Raw genomic sequence first — 15,681 nt, 5'->3', positions numbered from 1 at the left:
TGCAAATTGCACAGAAAGTTTAAACCAAATTGATTTTGATACAAAATAAAAGACACGAGCTGCGGTAAAATGTGTGTGTGTGTGAGAGAGACGTTAGATTGCTTCAGTTTTATGTTAAAAAATGCATTCTTAAAAAAAAATTAAAAATAATAATGTGATCTGGGATTTTATAAGTAAGTGGCTGCAAATTGCACAGAAATTTTAAACAAAATTGATTGTAATACAAAATAAAAGACACGAGCTTTTTTTGTTTGTTTGTTTTTAACACAGATGTCATTTTTAATACGTTAAATTCCACCTTGAATAAATTAATTATTATTGTTATTTTTTTTATAAGAGCTTGCGTATACTTTAATACTCGAGTCTGATTCTTCGCGGCCGTGGTTTAAATATAGTAAGACTTTTCTTGTGAGATATTTTTGAACCTTTCTGCAAATACGGCGTTGTGAAATGTACGTGTGCGCATGCGCAAATAAACGACACGGTTGTGGAACGAGTCGACTTTTTTTTTGAGTCGGCTCTTTGTCGTGCTGATTTAACAATATGGCTGAATAGTGCAACGCAAGTGTTTGTCATTTAGATGTATTTACGATATAAGCTAAGATTTCCCGACACGAGAAAACTATAAGAGAACGTTGCTCCCTTTTAGAAAAAATTGCCTTGAGCAGATTACGAGCTGAAAGAGTCGGTTCTTTTTTTTGGTGAGTTGAGTCAAATAATCTGGCTCTCTGAATACGGACACTAATGCGCATGCGCAATACAAATCTGTAGACTGGTAGCCTGGTAAGTTGATAGTAACGGCGACCAAGATTTATTTATTTATTTTTTTCTATCGAAGGAGTAAAGATCCCAGGTAAATTTGTCAAATATAAACGTTCGTTATTCTTTATAAGTTGTTCTAAAGCAAATCTAGCTAAAAAAGTGAACGTTTCCTCTATGTTTGGGTCGTTTAAATGCTTTAAGGTTGGTTAAGCTAACTTGCTAACTAGTCAGACGTTGTCGCGCGTGCGTGCTTCGATTGGGTCATTATACAAGTTTGATTTTAACTTAAAAAGTTACTTTCTTAAATAGGTTCTGTCACGGGATTTAAACGCATAAAAAGTACGTTAATACACGCAGTGAAACAAGTACATGTATGTGACATTAGTAAGGGACACTGAGCGAAATTGCTAATGCTAACTACCAAATTAACGTCACCTCAACGAATTATCGCACGTGACGCGGATTTATTTTAACCAGTGTTGGTCTGCTGCTTACGTTTGACATTTTAAAACGTCAACCAAGCCTAAAAAATGTTTATAATAATTTTTTTGGTACTTGGTTTCCGAAGGATTCCTAATGCTATCAGGTGCTAGCTAGCTAGCAGGAGCTAAAGCTAAAATGCTAGTCTGGAATGAAAGGGGTTTATTTCTAGCCAGCTAAAGAATGTTGTCTAGTTTCAGATCCATCATTTAAATGTAAAGTTCCTGCATCGACACTAAGTCAGTTCTTTATAATACACTTTCTCTCCTTTTCCTGTTTTCTTTTCTAATACAGTTGAGTGAAGGTTAAAGTGACCGTGTGGACAGAAATGATTAACAATGTAGAAACTCTAATCCTTGACTGAGTCATATGGCTGTTCACCTGTTCAGTCTTCAGTAAGAGTTTTAATCCTGGTCAGACTCTTGGATGATCTGGAGACAGGAATACATCCTGGTCTATCACTGGGCTGAACACATTCAGACATACAGGCAATTTGGCATTATCGATATATATATAATTTTGGGAATATAAGAAGGCTATGGAGATCCAGGAGGAAGAACTAATTAGACAGGGATATGCTGATTGTTTACCGATAACATTAGACGAACATGGGGGCTGAGGGTTTTTCAACTGTCGCAGCTAATCTGATTGTATCGAGTGTTTAGTGCAGAAGATGTGTAGATTTGGATTCACACACTGTCCTTACCAAGTGTTCACATTGCTTTAGTTTATACATGTGATTAGTTTTCTGCAGTATTTATGCAAGACGCAAAGACATGTCTGGCTCATCTTGGTTTTGTTGCTTTGCTTCCAGGCTGAGTGATGAGGCGCTGTCTCTTCTTGCTCCCTGCGCTGCTGCTGCTGCTAGCTCTGCCTGACACCAGGGGGCGTTACAATGACGATTTTGATGATGGCGAAGACCTGGCCGAGTTTGATGACAACGATTTTGCAGAGTTTGAGGATATCGCTGAGGAGCAGGCGGTCGAGACGGAAAACAAGCCTCCAGCCAGACAGACGCCTTCTTCCGCTCCAGAGGAGGATGATGAGGATGAAGCCACAGTGGAGAATGAGGATGGACAAGATGAGTTTGAGGATGGCGAAGGACAGGTGAGCCTGCTGCTCATTCGCCGCTGAGTTGAACGTTGATGGCCTGGTGTTTTTGTTTTCAGATGTTTCATTGCTTTGTGCCACAACAATACAGGGAGACAGAAGAAAAGGGTGTGGGGATGTAAAAGGTACATTTGCTTGTGGTAGGGATGTGGTAGCCTAGTGGTTAAGGTGTTGGGCTACCAATCGGAAGGTTGAAAGTTCGATTCCTATGCCCACCAAGCTGCCACTGCTGGGCCCCTGAGCAAGGCCTTTAACCCTCAATTGCTTAGTTGTATAAAAATGAGATAAAATGTAAGTCGCTCTGGATAAGGGGCGTCTGCTAAATGCTGCAAATGTAAATGTAGAGCTTTATCTTGCCTGAGTTGCAGTTGTTGTTTGGATTGTGTGATTATAACTGGGGTTTTTCACTGTCTGTAATGACTCACTGAACATCAACGGTAGTGTAAAACCACATCGTTATAAACACATTACCTAAATTTACCGTATATATAACAAAACGTTTTGTTACGTATTTGTCAATTTGCTCTTTTTAAGCTGTAAAAATACATGAGTTACAAAAAATACAATGAATTTTTGTTAAATATATTTTCAAACCTCATGATGATTGCAATTAATTGCGATCATAACTGGAAGAACATCTGTAATACTCCAATTAGTTTTTATTTAATGTGACCATTATCTTTTAGATCGGTAAGAACACATTATTAATTTTCCTCCTGCATTTTATAAAGGAATAACGTTTTTTTTTTTAGTTAGCATTGTTGGATGAGGAGTATTTTCATTCATTAAGATCCCCGAAGCATCAATGGTTGTTATATGAGGATGATTTGCAACAATAACTTAATATATTACGTTTTACTTCTGCTTTCCTTAGATGGCATTAAAGAGGTGGAAAAGTTCTTCAGCAATTATTCCTACTTTCATTCGATATAGCGGTCACAGCTTTCTTTTACTTAACTGATCACACAGTCATAGTTCTATGTACGACTTTACAGGATCAGGACATTTACAGCATATATGACAACGAGGAGTTTGAGGGCCAAGACACGACCAGCCCGTCCAGCAAAGACACACTAATCTACCGCGAGGTAAAATGTCTTGTGACTGTTGTGCACATGTACCACTTTAACACATCAGTGCTGAAAATGACAGATGACTGATGTTTTACTGACGTGTGCTAGGTCCCAGCACATCTGCAGAACAGCTGGGAGAGCTACTACATGGAGATCCTGATGGTGACGGGTCTCCTGGCTTACATTATGAATTACATCATAGGCAAGAACAAGAACAGCAGACTGGCTCAGGCCTGGTTTAACTCGCACAGAGAGCTGCTGGAGAGCAACTTCGCCCTCGTCGGTAAGCGTCTTTTTTTCCTCACTTCCTCCTGACCTGAATTTACCTCTTCTTTACCATCTCATTTACATTTCATTGGGGTAAAGTTCGGTAATGTGTTATGCTATATTTTATCGTTGAGATTCATTAATTTGCTGAGCTTTGGTCCACCGTGTGATTTGCAGGTGATGACGGGACGAGTAAGGAGCCCACCAGCACAGGGAAGCTGAACCAAGAGAACGAGCACATCTACAACCTGTGGTGCTCCGGACGCGTGTGTTGCGAGGGCATGCTCATTCAGCTCAAGGTAAAAGGTTTTCCTTAGTTTGTTCGGGGAAGACGTGTTTAGTTCATTTTGTACTGGAGCCCCAAGGCTAACGAGTAGCTGAAACTTATAACATCATGCAAACTGCAAGTCTAAATCCGTCATATAGAATAGAATAGAATAGAATCGCCATAGAAGCCTTTATATGTTATCACCACATATACCCCAAAAATTGGTACACAAAAGACACCAGTTAATATAAACCTGTACCAGAAAGTCTAAATAAAGTGCCTACTTCTGATACGTTGTGCCTAATTTATATATTTGTAAACATGTAAATTAAAAAGTCGCATCATTGCACCTGTAATGCTAATTCACTTGCAGCAAGCAGCTGATCCAGTGACACAGTCCTTTTTCTTGAGCTCATCTAGTCATATATGGGCGAAATGTGCCATTCTCTGTAGTACAAGGGTCAATGATGTCTGACGGCCTTCGTGTGTTGTCTCTGATCCGATAGCTTTCTGATTTGTTAAAACTGTTCCATTTACATCAGGTCACATAAACACGTCTCGGCGAATCTGATATCGATCCGATCTTTCTACTCCCACCCAAAATGCTAATATATTTCAGGGTTTCCCGCAGAAAATTTGTTAGTTAAGGCGTTAGGATTCGGCGGGTGGCCGGGGCTAGCGGCACTTCTTTGTGAGATAGACCACAGACCCTGTACTACATTTAACAATTATTTAACACTAAATATAAAATTTAAACAACATATAATAATAAATAAGAAAGTGCAAAACAACATTCAAAATTTTGCGGACACTCGTTTTATCAACTGGCTAGTTATCCTCTAGACAGTGACGGACCACGTCTTTCTCTCATTTCGTCTCGGAGGGCGTTTAGAACTGGTCTTTTTACCGTTGGATAGCTATCGGATCACAGAAAATGCAGGAAGAGACCAGGTGGGGAAAGCTTTGTTTACAGGTGGGGAAAGCATTTTTTTGCTATTGAAAAAATATGAGCCATCTAATCATTACTGAAAACATACCCAGCCCTGATGGGTAACTAACTTGTGCAGTCCTGAGTGTAGAGCTATAAGAATGTTAAATGCAGTCATATTTATTTATTTATTTTATTGTATGCAGTTTCTTAAAAGACAGGATCTGTTGAATGTGCTGGCCAGGATGATGAGGCCTGCTTGTGATCAAGTGGTAGGTGTATTTATATAAATGTGCACTTTTATAAACACTTCCAAACTGTTGTTTGTTTGTTTTTTTTTGAGAAGCGTGAGTAGTTAATTTTTATTTATTTTTTTTCTTGTTGCTTGTCCCTCATCTCTCCTCAGCAAATCAAAGTAACACTGAATGACGAGGACATGGACACGTTTGTGTTTGCGATGGGAAACCGGAAGGCCATGGGGCGCATGCAAAAGGACATGCAGGACCTGGTGAGGACACTCTTAAGCAAATGAGAGCTCCGTCACGCAACAATGTTTTTCTCCTCTTACTATAAATTTCTGTCTGTATTACTGTCCTTCAGAGTGAGTTCTGCGGAGACAAGCCCAAGTCGGGGGCGAAGTACGGCCTCCCTGACTCTCTTTCCATCCTATCAGAGATGGGTGAGGTCACGGATGGACTGATGGACAACAAGGTGAGGTGTACAAAGCTCACGGTACACTTTAACCTACCCCACGTTCTCTGCGTTCTAATGTTTCATGTTTGCTTCTAAATCTATTGGATTTTCTTTTCTTTTAGATGGTACATTACATCACCAACCATGCCGACAAAATCGAGTCCATCCATTTCTCGGACCAATTTTCTGGTCCAAAAGTTATGCAAGAGTAAGTGACATTTATATCCATGTATTCCGCATTGTAACAGTTTCCCTGTTACTTATGTACCAGGAGTACTCTTAATGCAGCTAGGTAGGGGGCGATCTGTCCAGGTGATACAGAAAACCCCTATTTAAGGTAACCAAGAAGGAGTCAGAGAGGAAGGAAGTCTCAGTCTCCTTTGGAGCAGCTTAACTCATGGTGGTTTGGGCCTTTGTACCCTGGTTGAGGAACCTAATAGTTTTAGACTCAATCAGGGTTTGTGTTTGGAGCATGCTGGATTTAATACTAGCTTAAACATCTGAGAAGTGTGAAAGAAGTAGTTGTTACATCATTTGCTTCTCATGAAACATCGGAATATTCAAGTGAAAGTGACCCAGACTCAGAATTCGTTCTCTGCATTTAACCCATCCAAAGTGCACAAACACAGCAGTGAACACACACACACACCGTGAACACGCACCCGGAGCAGTGGGCAGCTATTTATGCTACAGCGCCCGGGGAGCAGTTGGGGTGGTGGGGGGATTCCTCAGTCGTGGCCGGCCAGAGACTCGAACCCACAACCTTAGGATTACGAGTCAGTCTCTCTAACCATTAGGCCACGACTACCGTTTCTATCACTCACTCGGTGGCCATGGATGTTTATTGCTTTACAAAGACTATGCAAAGAAGACATTTATAGGATAAAGCAAACCAAAGACTGTACATTGGGGGAATTATTGCTTTATTGTAAAATGTGGGATTGTTGGTGTAGTGTAGGATTCGCATATGCAGGTTAAGTCTCATGAGTGATTCATGACTCATGAGTAAAATTGGTCTGCTGAGTCCTTTCATTTATCGTAATACTTAAACTAATATCAACGGAATAGGTGTTACGGTATGTTTTGACTGTTACGGATTTAGTGTTTTAAACTTATTTATTTTCAAACTGTCTGGTTGCCTGGTCTAGAGCCAATTTGCACATCTGATCACGTGACCTTGATGGGAAGAACACAGGCCAGTATTCCAAAATATCCCATTAAAACATTATCTGTAACCACAAACCTGACGTGATTTTATTTATTTATTTGTTTATTTTTTAAAAGCTAAGATTCGTCCTCGTGCTGATAGACGAGTCTAACGAGAAAGGAAAACAGGGTCCTTATGCTGATGTTTCAGAGCAATAAACCACACTAGAGTGGTGGGATCCTTCAGCATTTTGACAGACAGGATGTCGTTTTTAATCCACTCCGGCTTTCTTCCCGATATGTGTATTCGCGTGCGTCCGATGGATTAAAAACGGTCAAAGTCGAAGGATTTGTAGGAACGTAAACGTCAGTATGTTGTTCTTATTGAACAAGGTGAACATTTATACATCACCCTTGCAAAACACGACAAACCGTCATTTCTGTTTTTCATGCTGTTGTGTTGTGTTTCAGGGAGGGTCAGCAATTAAAGCTCCCCGAGACCAAGAAAACACTACTGTTTACATTTAATGGTGAGACACAAAGCAACACTGAGGAAATCATCTACTAATGATCTGTTTATGATGTTTTAGAATCGTGTACCGAGTATGGGATGTTATCTGAAACATTTGTGTGTCTAGTGCCTGGAATGGGGAACACTTCACCCAAAGACATGGACAGCCTGCTGCCGCTCATGAACATGGTGATCTACAGCATCGACAAAGTCAAGAAGCTACGCCTCAACAGAGAGGTGAGCACGCGTACACACACACACACACACACACACACACACACACACACGCGCGCGCGTGCGTGTACTTTATTTCAGATTATTTTACGACGTGTGTGTGTATAGGGGAAGATGAAGGCGGAACGGAACCGCGCTCGCGTCGAAGAGAACTTCCTGAAGCAGACTCACGCTCAGAGGCAGGAAGCTGCTCAGACACGTCGGGAGGAAAAGAAGAGAGCGGAGAAAGAGAGGATCATGAACGAGGAGGACCCTGAGAGACAGCGGCGCCTAGAGGTAGGAGACAGAGACTGTGGCCGAACAGTCAATCGTAGAAATGCCAAACAACATAATTGCACCATTTCAACAGTGACCACGAGACTCGTGTCAGTCAAAAGTTTTAATAATTTAGTTCCCGTCATCATAAACACGTAATCTTTTGATAAAAAAAAATAAATAAAGCGTAGTCGTATTAGCGTATTTATCAAACGTCAACACAAATCAGTTGCTTTTAGAAAATCAGTATGGTCAGTCTTTCAGAAGAAAACTTTACCGGTCAATTTATGTGCAGAATGGAACATATTACAGTCCTGAACTTACAGTCTTTAGTGCTTTATAACGTTTCATCTACTACGTCACTTTATATCAGGGTTTACAGAGCAGTTCATCAGTCATGTACTGACTGATGTACACGATTGTTTGTCTCTCCTGCAGGAAGCTGCTCAGCGCCGAGAGCAAAAGAAAATGGAGAAGAAGCAGATGAAGATGAAGCAAATTAAAGTGAAAGCCATGTAAAACCACACACACACTGCTTCCATAGCTGCTGGCATCTAAGAATGTATCCATTGCTTCCATAAGATCCAAACTTGTAAGAGTCCGATAGGCGTTAACTTTCAGGTTGTTGTTTTTTTTTGTTTTTATTGAAAGAAACTGTTTCGAATTAGATTTTCTGCTGCGCCGCGTTCTGTCCAGTAATCGGAGAGACGCTGGACGTGAAAGCCGCACTTCCCTGACGTTTAAAGATCTGATTAATTTGAAAGTGAAATCGCACGTCGCTCCCGACGAGTCGGTATAAAACCATGGCGATGAAATTAAAAAGAATCTCTTAACTGAATTTCGCACTTAAGGGTTTGTGTTGTGATACGTGTACATTGCAAAATGCTGATGAAATAATAATAATAATAATAATAATAATGCATTTTCCAGATGACTCCGATTTTTATTTTGAATTTGTAGTTTTTTAACCGCACACCTTTTTAAAGTGTGACGTTCAGTATTTAATCAAATTATCCTAATGGCAAAATTCACCCAAAAGAACCGAAACACTCCTGGTTCAGTAGCAGCATCTGAGCAGAAACCTCAGTGGCTTTAGTCAACGAATACACTTCAGTCTGTGTAAGATGATCTAAATAAAGAATCATGTGAGATCAAATACACTACAAAACTGTTTCATTCTCTCTGTCTAATGTGATCGTGATAGAAAAGCAGGACAATTGATTTATCTTATTTTACTAAAGTCTTTTGTAATCCTATTTAATATTGAAAGGAAAGACAATTCAGGCATCAGTTTTAATAATGAGATCAATCCCACTAATAACCACTTTTAACGTTTGTTTGTAAGATTTAAGTCCAAAAACGAAGGATTTAAGGATTTCTGCACCGGATTCGCTCCAGTACGTCGACGTCTAGCTGATTCACTATGTTTAAACATCACCGGCCCTGAGATTTGTCACCACCCAAATGTTTCTGTCTGGTTTTCTGGAGAAGTAGAACCACCTCTTCTCCATGCCAGGTCTCACCTGTAGCTCAGTACAGAACTTGCTCCACCCGAATCACCTGAACGCTTCCCTTGGTCCTGCACTGAGCTGTGCAGCGTGTAAAGCTTTCTTCCATATCATACGGTGATGTCGCTGTAAAAATACGCCTCACTTGTCTCATATCAATTTTCACACCTTGGTCTCAAGAGCTGTAGTTCTCCCCGCTTTCACGTGAACCGGGTGAGTTTTCTAGTACCGTACGCTCACAAAAATTCATCTCCTTTTATAGAAAAAATGGCGGCCGTTTTTCTTTTTATGAGCGAATTAACGAGAAAGGGCTCGGCGTGTCTGTCTTCGTTAACCCACAGCAATCACTTTATGTATTTAATACGATTTTTTTTTTTTCCCTTTTATTTATGATTTACGTGTGTGGTTCATCTGTCACAGGGATGTGTTTGCTGATGCACATGAGAAGCGTCACACTTCAGCCTGTTTCTGTACAATTTGTCTTTTCGTCCAAAGAGACACTGAGCAAAACCGAATAAAACATGCACTGAACAATTTAAACGAACCGACTTTTTTTTTTCTTTTATTAACTTGCCGTTTAAGTACACGAATCGTATCCCATGTGTCCGTTCCATACCAAAAAAAAAAAACATTTCTTCTGCTTAAAATAAAAAAAGTTACGAGAATATCATCACTGAGACCTGGTCATGTGCAGTGACATCACCATGAAGAGTGGGGCGTAGCTGAGTAACGATCTGGGGGGGGGGACGGACAACAACTGAGTGCATAATATGCTTAAAATCAGTGTTATATAAAGTATTAGAAAGCAATACTTGAGTAAATGTACAAGTATCGCACTAGAAAAAGACTGGTAGAAGTGAAAGTCACCTTTTAGAATATTACTCAAGTAAAAGTCTTAAAGTATCTGATATTTACTGTACTTAAGTATCAAAGGTCATTTTCTGATATTTAATGTACTTATGTATTTGAAGTAAAAGTAAAAAGTAAAATTTCAGTGATTTTCGGTAGGTATAAGAGCAGGGGCGGTTCTAGGGTTTCATCTTTAGGGGGTTTTAGCCCTCAGTGAGAATTTAAAACAAGAAGAGTTTTATATTATATATTATATGACTACATAGTAAGCCAAAAGTTATAGTATTATTTAAAATGGCAAAAGTGGACACCAAAATTTTATGCATGATGTAATGATGTCAGTCTTGAATCAGATCAGTTCATGTATGTGTGTATTCTCTACAGACAGTGTGTCCAATGAACGCAGTCATTAATAAACTAATATTCACAAGACAAAGACCAAATCAATAAATGTTATTTTTATTTAGTATTGAATGGATTGTTTGCATTAATATTTTGTTTGTGCTACAACTCTGGTAATAAGAATAGTGACATTTCACTGCTTTTGGTTGCCGTCTTTGCGGCTTTCTGCCGATTAACGTTATAGATAAATTCCTTCCGCTCTGACTGCGCGTACCTGAGCTTCTCTGTACAGCGTGCAGAGCTGCGTAATGCAATCTAGGAGCAGTGATACACCAAACCTCCCTTATTAGTCACACACATTTCTGCTGATTTTATTTTGTAGTAACGAGTAACGAAGACGCTTAGTGGAAACATAACGGAGTAAAAGTTTACATTTTATCTAGGAAATGTAGTGGAGTAAAAGTGAAAGGTGACAAATTTAAATAGCGAAGTAAAGTACAGATACGTGACATTTCTACTTAAGTACAGTAACGAAGTATTTTTACTCCGTTACATTACAACACTGCTTGAAATAATCTGTGCTTTGTCGATTAGAGAATTCAACTGTGGTTAGTGAGACCTGAAGCTCACCTACATAATGAGTTAGTTAAGTGTGAGTCTGAACATGAAACATGATTATTTCAGCACAGTTACAGAAAACTTAGATGTCACTTCACCTGTCTGATCGTCTTACGATCCCAAAAGTCTTCCGAAGTTCTCGTGTCTCTGGATATTGTTCAGAAACCCTATTATGTGTTCACTTCATCAAAAAGCAGTCAGTTTTCATTTTTCACCTATAAATCCCAACTCCTGCTATTACTCAGTCAGCCCCGGATATGAAACACAAACACAGCAGAACTGGGATCTGATTGGGAATGCTTGGTTCTCTGATTGCAAGCTGGACTTGGTTGTAAATGCCACCACCAAATATATACAGTACTGTGCAAAGGTTTTAGACAGGTGTGAAAAAAAGTAAACGAACGCTTTCAGAAATATAAATAACGAGTGTTTATTTCTGTCAATTTACAAAATGCAAAGTGAGCAAACAAAAGAAAAATCTAGATCAAATCAATATTTTGTGTTACTAACTTTTGCATTCAAAACCGGCATGAAGCGATGGCACATCCCCCACAGAGCCCTGAGCTCGACGTCATCGAGTGTGTCTGGGATTACACGGAGAGATGGAAAGATGTGACGAAGCCGACATCCACAGAAGATCTGTGGTCAGTTCTCCCAAGATGTCTGGAACGACCTACCGGCCGAGTTCCTTCACAAACCGTGTGCAAGTGTAGCTAGAAGAATTGCTGCTGTTTTGAAGGCAAACGGTGGTCACAGCAAATATCGATTAGATTTAGATTTCTCTTTTGTTCATTCACTGCATTTTGTTCATTTATAAAAATAAATGTTTAACACTTAAGCATTCTTTGTTTACAGCATTTTTTCACACCTGCCTAAAACTTTTGCACAGTACTGTACATATATATATATATATATATATATATATATATATATATATATATATATATATATATATATATATATATATACACACATTATATATATAAAAAAAACTGAATGAACTAAAGTGAGAAAATGGTCACAAGAAGGAACGCACACAATAAGTTTGATTTATTAATTAAACCACTCTGGTGTTGATTGATTTCAATAACACCACATGGGAAAAGTGTTGAAGCAAAAAAAAAAAACAGCAATTTGCCAACAAATTCATTCTCATTTATTAAAAAAAAAAAGAAACACTTCATTCTAGTTACACCTATTTTCTTTTGGAGCCACCATAACCAAGTATATATTTATATATGATCTCTACATACTGTACATTCATGCGCTAGGTGTCATCTTTTGAAGAGACACCTAGTTTATGTAAACTGTACAAAAATATCACCGGCATTGAAAGCTCGGAAATTTTCGGCAGGAACATGATCACCGTGCCCTCATAACATAGAAACCGCTCCGTGTCCGTCGGTACTATGTAAGGGTAGACGTTATAGTACACTCTAGGAACATAGTACAGCAGCAAAAGCACCAGGATGCCCAGAATGATCCGGAAGGCTTTCCTCTTAGCCGGGTCGAGTGTCCCGTTGCTTCCTGGACTGCTGGAAGACAGGGCTCTCAGCGTGCCGATGTTGAAGAACATGCTGGGAAGATTGGTGTTATAGAGCAGCATAGACCAGACTAGATCAAAAATGTTGATTTCTTCGACTGCAACGGCTACGTTTATGGCCAAGGCGTAAATCCATCCGAGTGTGACGACCATCCACTCCCAGTGGAGCCAGGGTTTGGCGGTCATGTAGGTCACCGGATGAACGATGGCTAAGTAGAAGATCACACACATGGCGAGTAAGAAGACAGGCCTTGCTGTTAAGGTTGTGCTGAAGAAAACCATGTACAGGGTATGAGAGAATATACTGACTTGCACAGCTTCCAGAAACAGCATCAAATTAAAAACGAAGAGGCAGACGTTGACCAGGTTGATCTGTAGGAGGAAGATTTCGGCCGACGACAAGCTCCTTGCTTTATAAACCCTGATCAAAAGTTTCACGATGACAACAAAGGTGGCGGGAAAACTCACAAAAAGCAGGATAGCATTCAGAACTATGTGAACGGTGTCCAAAGACTCGCTGCAGAACTGTGAAGTTCCCTCTTGCTGATGTCCTTGAGTCAGGTTGAACATTTTAAAGTCTCTCGTTTGAGAAGTGAAGTCAAGTCCGTTTGCTTCATTCGTAGGACGCGCGACTTTATAAACGCGTGCGTACCAGGGGCTGTAATTTTTATCTCATGACCTCACAAACCACCAGCTCTCTTCTCCAGGTAAATACAGATGCTAAAACAGCAGATTGAAAATACATTCATTAGAACTGTCACCGATATCATCCTCACTGTTCTGTCTCCTCTCTGCTGTGGCATGTTAATGTCCTGCGGGTTTCATTTAAATAAACCAGTGAATAGTATAGAAACATTATGGATTTGGATTACAGTTGGAAACGACACGTTGTTCTGTTGTGGTTGTGTTTTTGCATTTCCTCAAGTTACATAGCATTTTATTTGACTACGGGAAATCTGGTCTTACACAAATACATTTAATGGTGTTAATTCAGTGGCATGCTGAGTTATTGTAACCCAATGGGATGCAACTGTAATTCATATTACATGTATATAGATAGATATACAGTAAAGACCAAAAGTTTGGACACACCTTCTCATTCAAAGAGAACATTTAGTTCATAACAAAAAAGTGTGAAACGACTGAAAATATGTCATATTCTAGGTTCTTCAAAGTTTTCTTCCACCTTTTGCTCTGATTACTGCTTTGCACACTCTTGGCATTCTCTTGATGAGCTTCAAGAGGTCGTCACCTGAAATGGTCTTCCAACAGTCTTGAAGGAGTTCCCAGAGATGCTTAGCACTTGTTGGCCCTTTTGCCTTCACTCTGCGGTCCAGCTCACCCCAAACCGTCTCGATCGGGTTCAGGTCCGGTGACTGTAGAGGCCAGGTCATCTGGTGCAGCACCCCATCACTCTCCTTCATGGTCAAATAGCCCTTACACAGCCTGGAGGTGTGTTTGGGGTCATTTTTTTCCCACACTTTTTTGTTATGTACGTATATAATTCCACACGTGTTAATTCATAGTTTTGATGCCTTCAGTGTAAATCTACACTTTTCATAGTCATGAAAATAAAGAAAACTCTTTGAATGAGAAGGTGTGTCCAAACTTTTGGTCTGTACTGTATATATAGTGTGTATATGATTAAAATAAACTGCCAACAAAACAAATTCTGTGAAGCATATTATATAGAACTGAGCTCTTTCATTGCACACTTCTTTAAAGACTTTTCAGTTATTCAATTTGACACCTTTCACTCTTTTCTGAGTAAAAATAGAACTTCTGAATAATGGGTTTCTCTGACCGACTCTCTTTCAAAAGTATTTTAATTCCCTTTCCTAGCTTTCTTAAACATTTCACTTTTAAGGCATTTTAGAGCTCTTCATCGTTTCACCGCACAGCCATCGTCCTGAATGGAGCATATCTGAAGTCGCAGACTTTCAATTAAATTTTATTTCTACAGCACTTTATATTTACATTTACATCATTTGGCAGATGCCCTTATCCAGAGCGACTTACATTATCTCATTTTTTTATACGGCTGAGCAATTGAGGGTTAAAGGCCTTGCTCAAGGGCCCAACAGTGGCAACTTGGTGGACCTGGGATCGAACTCACAAACTTCCGATTGGTAGCCCAACACCTTAACCACTGCTACCACATGTCCTCTTTGAGCAAGCCTGCGGTTACGGAAAACTCCCTTAGATGGTGTGAGGGAGAAACCTCGAGTGGAACCAGACTCATAAGGGAACCTCATCCTCATTTGGGTGACACCAGAAGAAGCCTTTATTTTGTCACATGTTCAGTACAGGTGCATCTCAAGAAATTAGAATATCGTGGAAAAGTTGATTTATTTCAGTAATTATTCAACACAAATAGTGAAACTTGTGTATTATATTAATTCAGTACACACAGACAAGTCGTTTAAGACTTCGGTTCTTTTAATTGTGATGATTTTGGCTCACATTTTACAAAAGCCCACCAATTCACTATCTCAAAAAATTAGAATATGGGTGACATGCCAATCAGCTAATCAACTCAAACCTGCGAAGGTTTCCTGAGCCATCAAAATAGTCTCTCACTTTGGTTCACTAGGCTACACGATCATGGGGAAGACTGCTGATCTGACAGTTGTGCAGAAGACAATCATTGACACCCTTTACAAAAAGGGTAAGCCACAAAAATCCATTGCCAGAGAAGTTGGATGTTCAGAGTGCTGTATCCAAGCATGTTAACAGAAAGTTGAGTGGAAGGAAAAAGTGTGGAAGAAAAAGGTGCACAACCAACACGAGAGAACCGCAGCCTTGAGAAGCTTGTCAAGCAAAATTGATTCAAGAATTTGGGTGAACTGCACAAGGAATGGACTGAGGCTGGGGTTAAGGCATCAAGAGCCACCACACACAGACGTGTCAAGGAATTTGGTTACAGTTGGTATTCCTCTTGTTAAACCACTCCTGAAGCACAGTCAGAGACGTCTTAGCTGAGCTAAAGAGAAGAACTGGACCGTTACCGGGTGGTCCAAAGTCTTCTTTTCAGATGAGAACAAGTTTTGTATTTCATTTCATTTGGAAACCAAGGTCCTAGAGTCTGGCGGAA

At 39.8% G+C, this 15,681-nt stretch overlaps 1 protein-coding gene across 2 annotated transcripts; it reads left to right on the top strand.

Moving 5' to 3' along the window:
- Positions 1-521: 521 nt before the first annotated feature.
- Positions 522-9,775, top strand: ccdc47 (coiled-coil domain containing 47). Of its 2 annotated transcripts, none has more exons than XM_027161092.2 (13): positions 522-701; positions 2,057-2,349; positions 3,348-3,440; positions 3,534-3,708; positions 3,870-3,991; positions 5,095-5,160; positions 5,295-5,396; positions 5,489-5,599; positions 5,704-5,789; positions 7,199-7,257; positions 7,366-7,475; positions 7,581-7,748; positions 8,166-9,775. In XM_027161092.2, exons 2-13 carry the CDS (start codon positions 2,065-2,067, stop codon positions 8,244-8,246), a joined length of 1,458 nt encoding a protein of 485 aa, XP_027016893.1. In that variant the 5' UTR covers positions 522-701; positions 2,057-2,064; the 3' UTR covers positions 8,247-9,775. The 2 variants fall into 2 exon arrangements, with proteins under 2 accessions (XP_027016893.1, XP_027016892.1); XM_027161091.2 differs by lacking the exon at positions 522-701 and adding an exon at positions 708-853.
- The last annotated feature ends 5,906 nt before the right edge of the window (positions 9,776-15,681 follow it).

Source organism: Tachysurus fulvidraco, chromosome 15 (assembly GCF_022655615.1).
Source record: "Tachysurus fulvidraco isolate hzauxx_2018 chromosome 15, HZAU_PFXX_2.0, whole genome shotgun sequence".
NCBI classification, from domain to species: Eukaryota; Metazoa; Chordata; class Actinopteri; order Siluriformes; family Bagridae; genus Tachysurus; species Tachysurus fulvidraco.
Note: the sequence above shows the minus strand (reverse complement) of the source record. Positions and strands in the feature narration are given on the sequence as shown.

Excerpts from the sequence above, each read along its gene's own strand:
- ccdc47 (XM_027161092.2), top strand. The coding sequence starts at position 2,065 with ATGAGGCGCTGTCTCTTCTTGCTCCCTGCGCTGCTGCTGCTGCTAGCT. Across the intron at positions 7,258-7,365 it reads ACTACTGTTTACATTTAATG|TGCCTGGAATGGGGAACACT; the intron begins GTGAGACACAAA and ends TTGTGTGTCTAG. Across the intron at positions 7,749-8,165 it reads AGAGACAGCGGCGCCTAGAG|GAAGCTGCTCAGCGCCGAGA; the intron begins GTAGGAGACAGA and ends TCTCTCCTGCAG.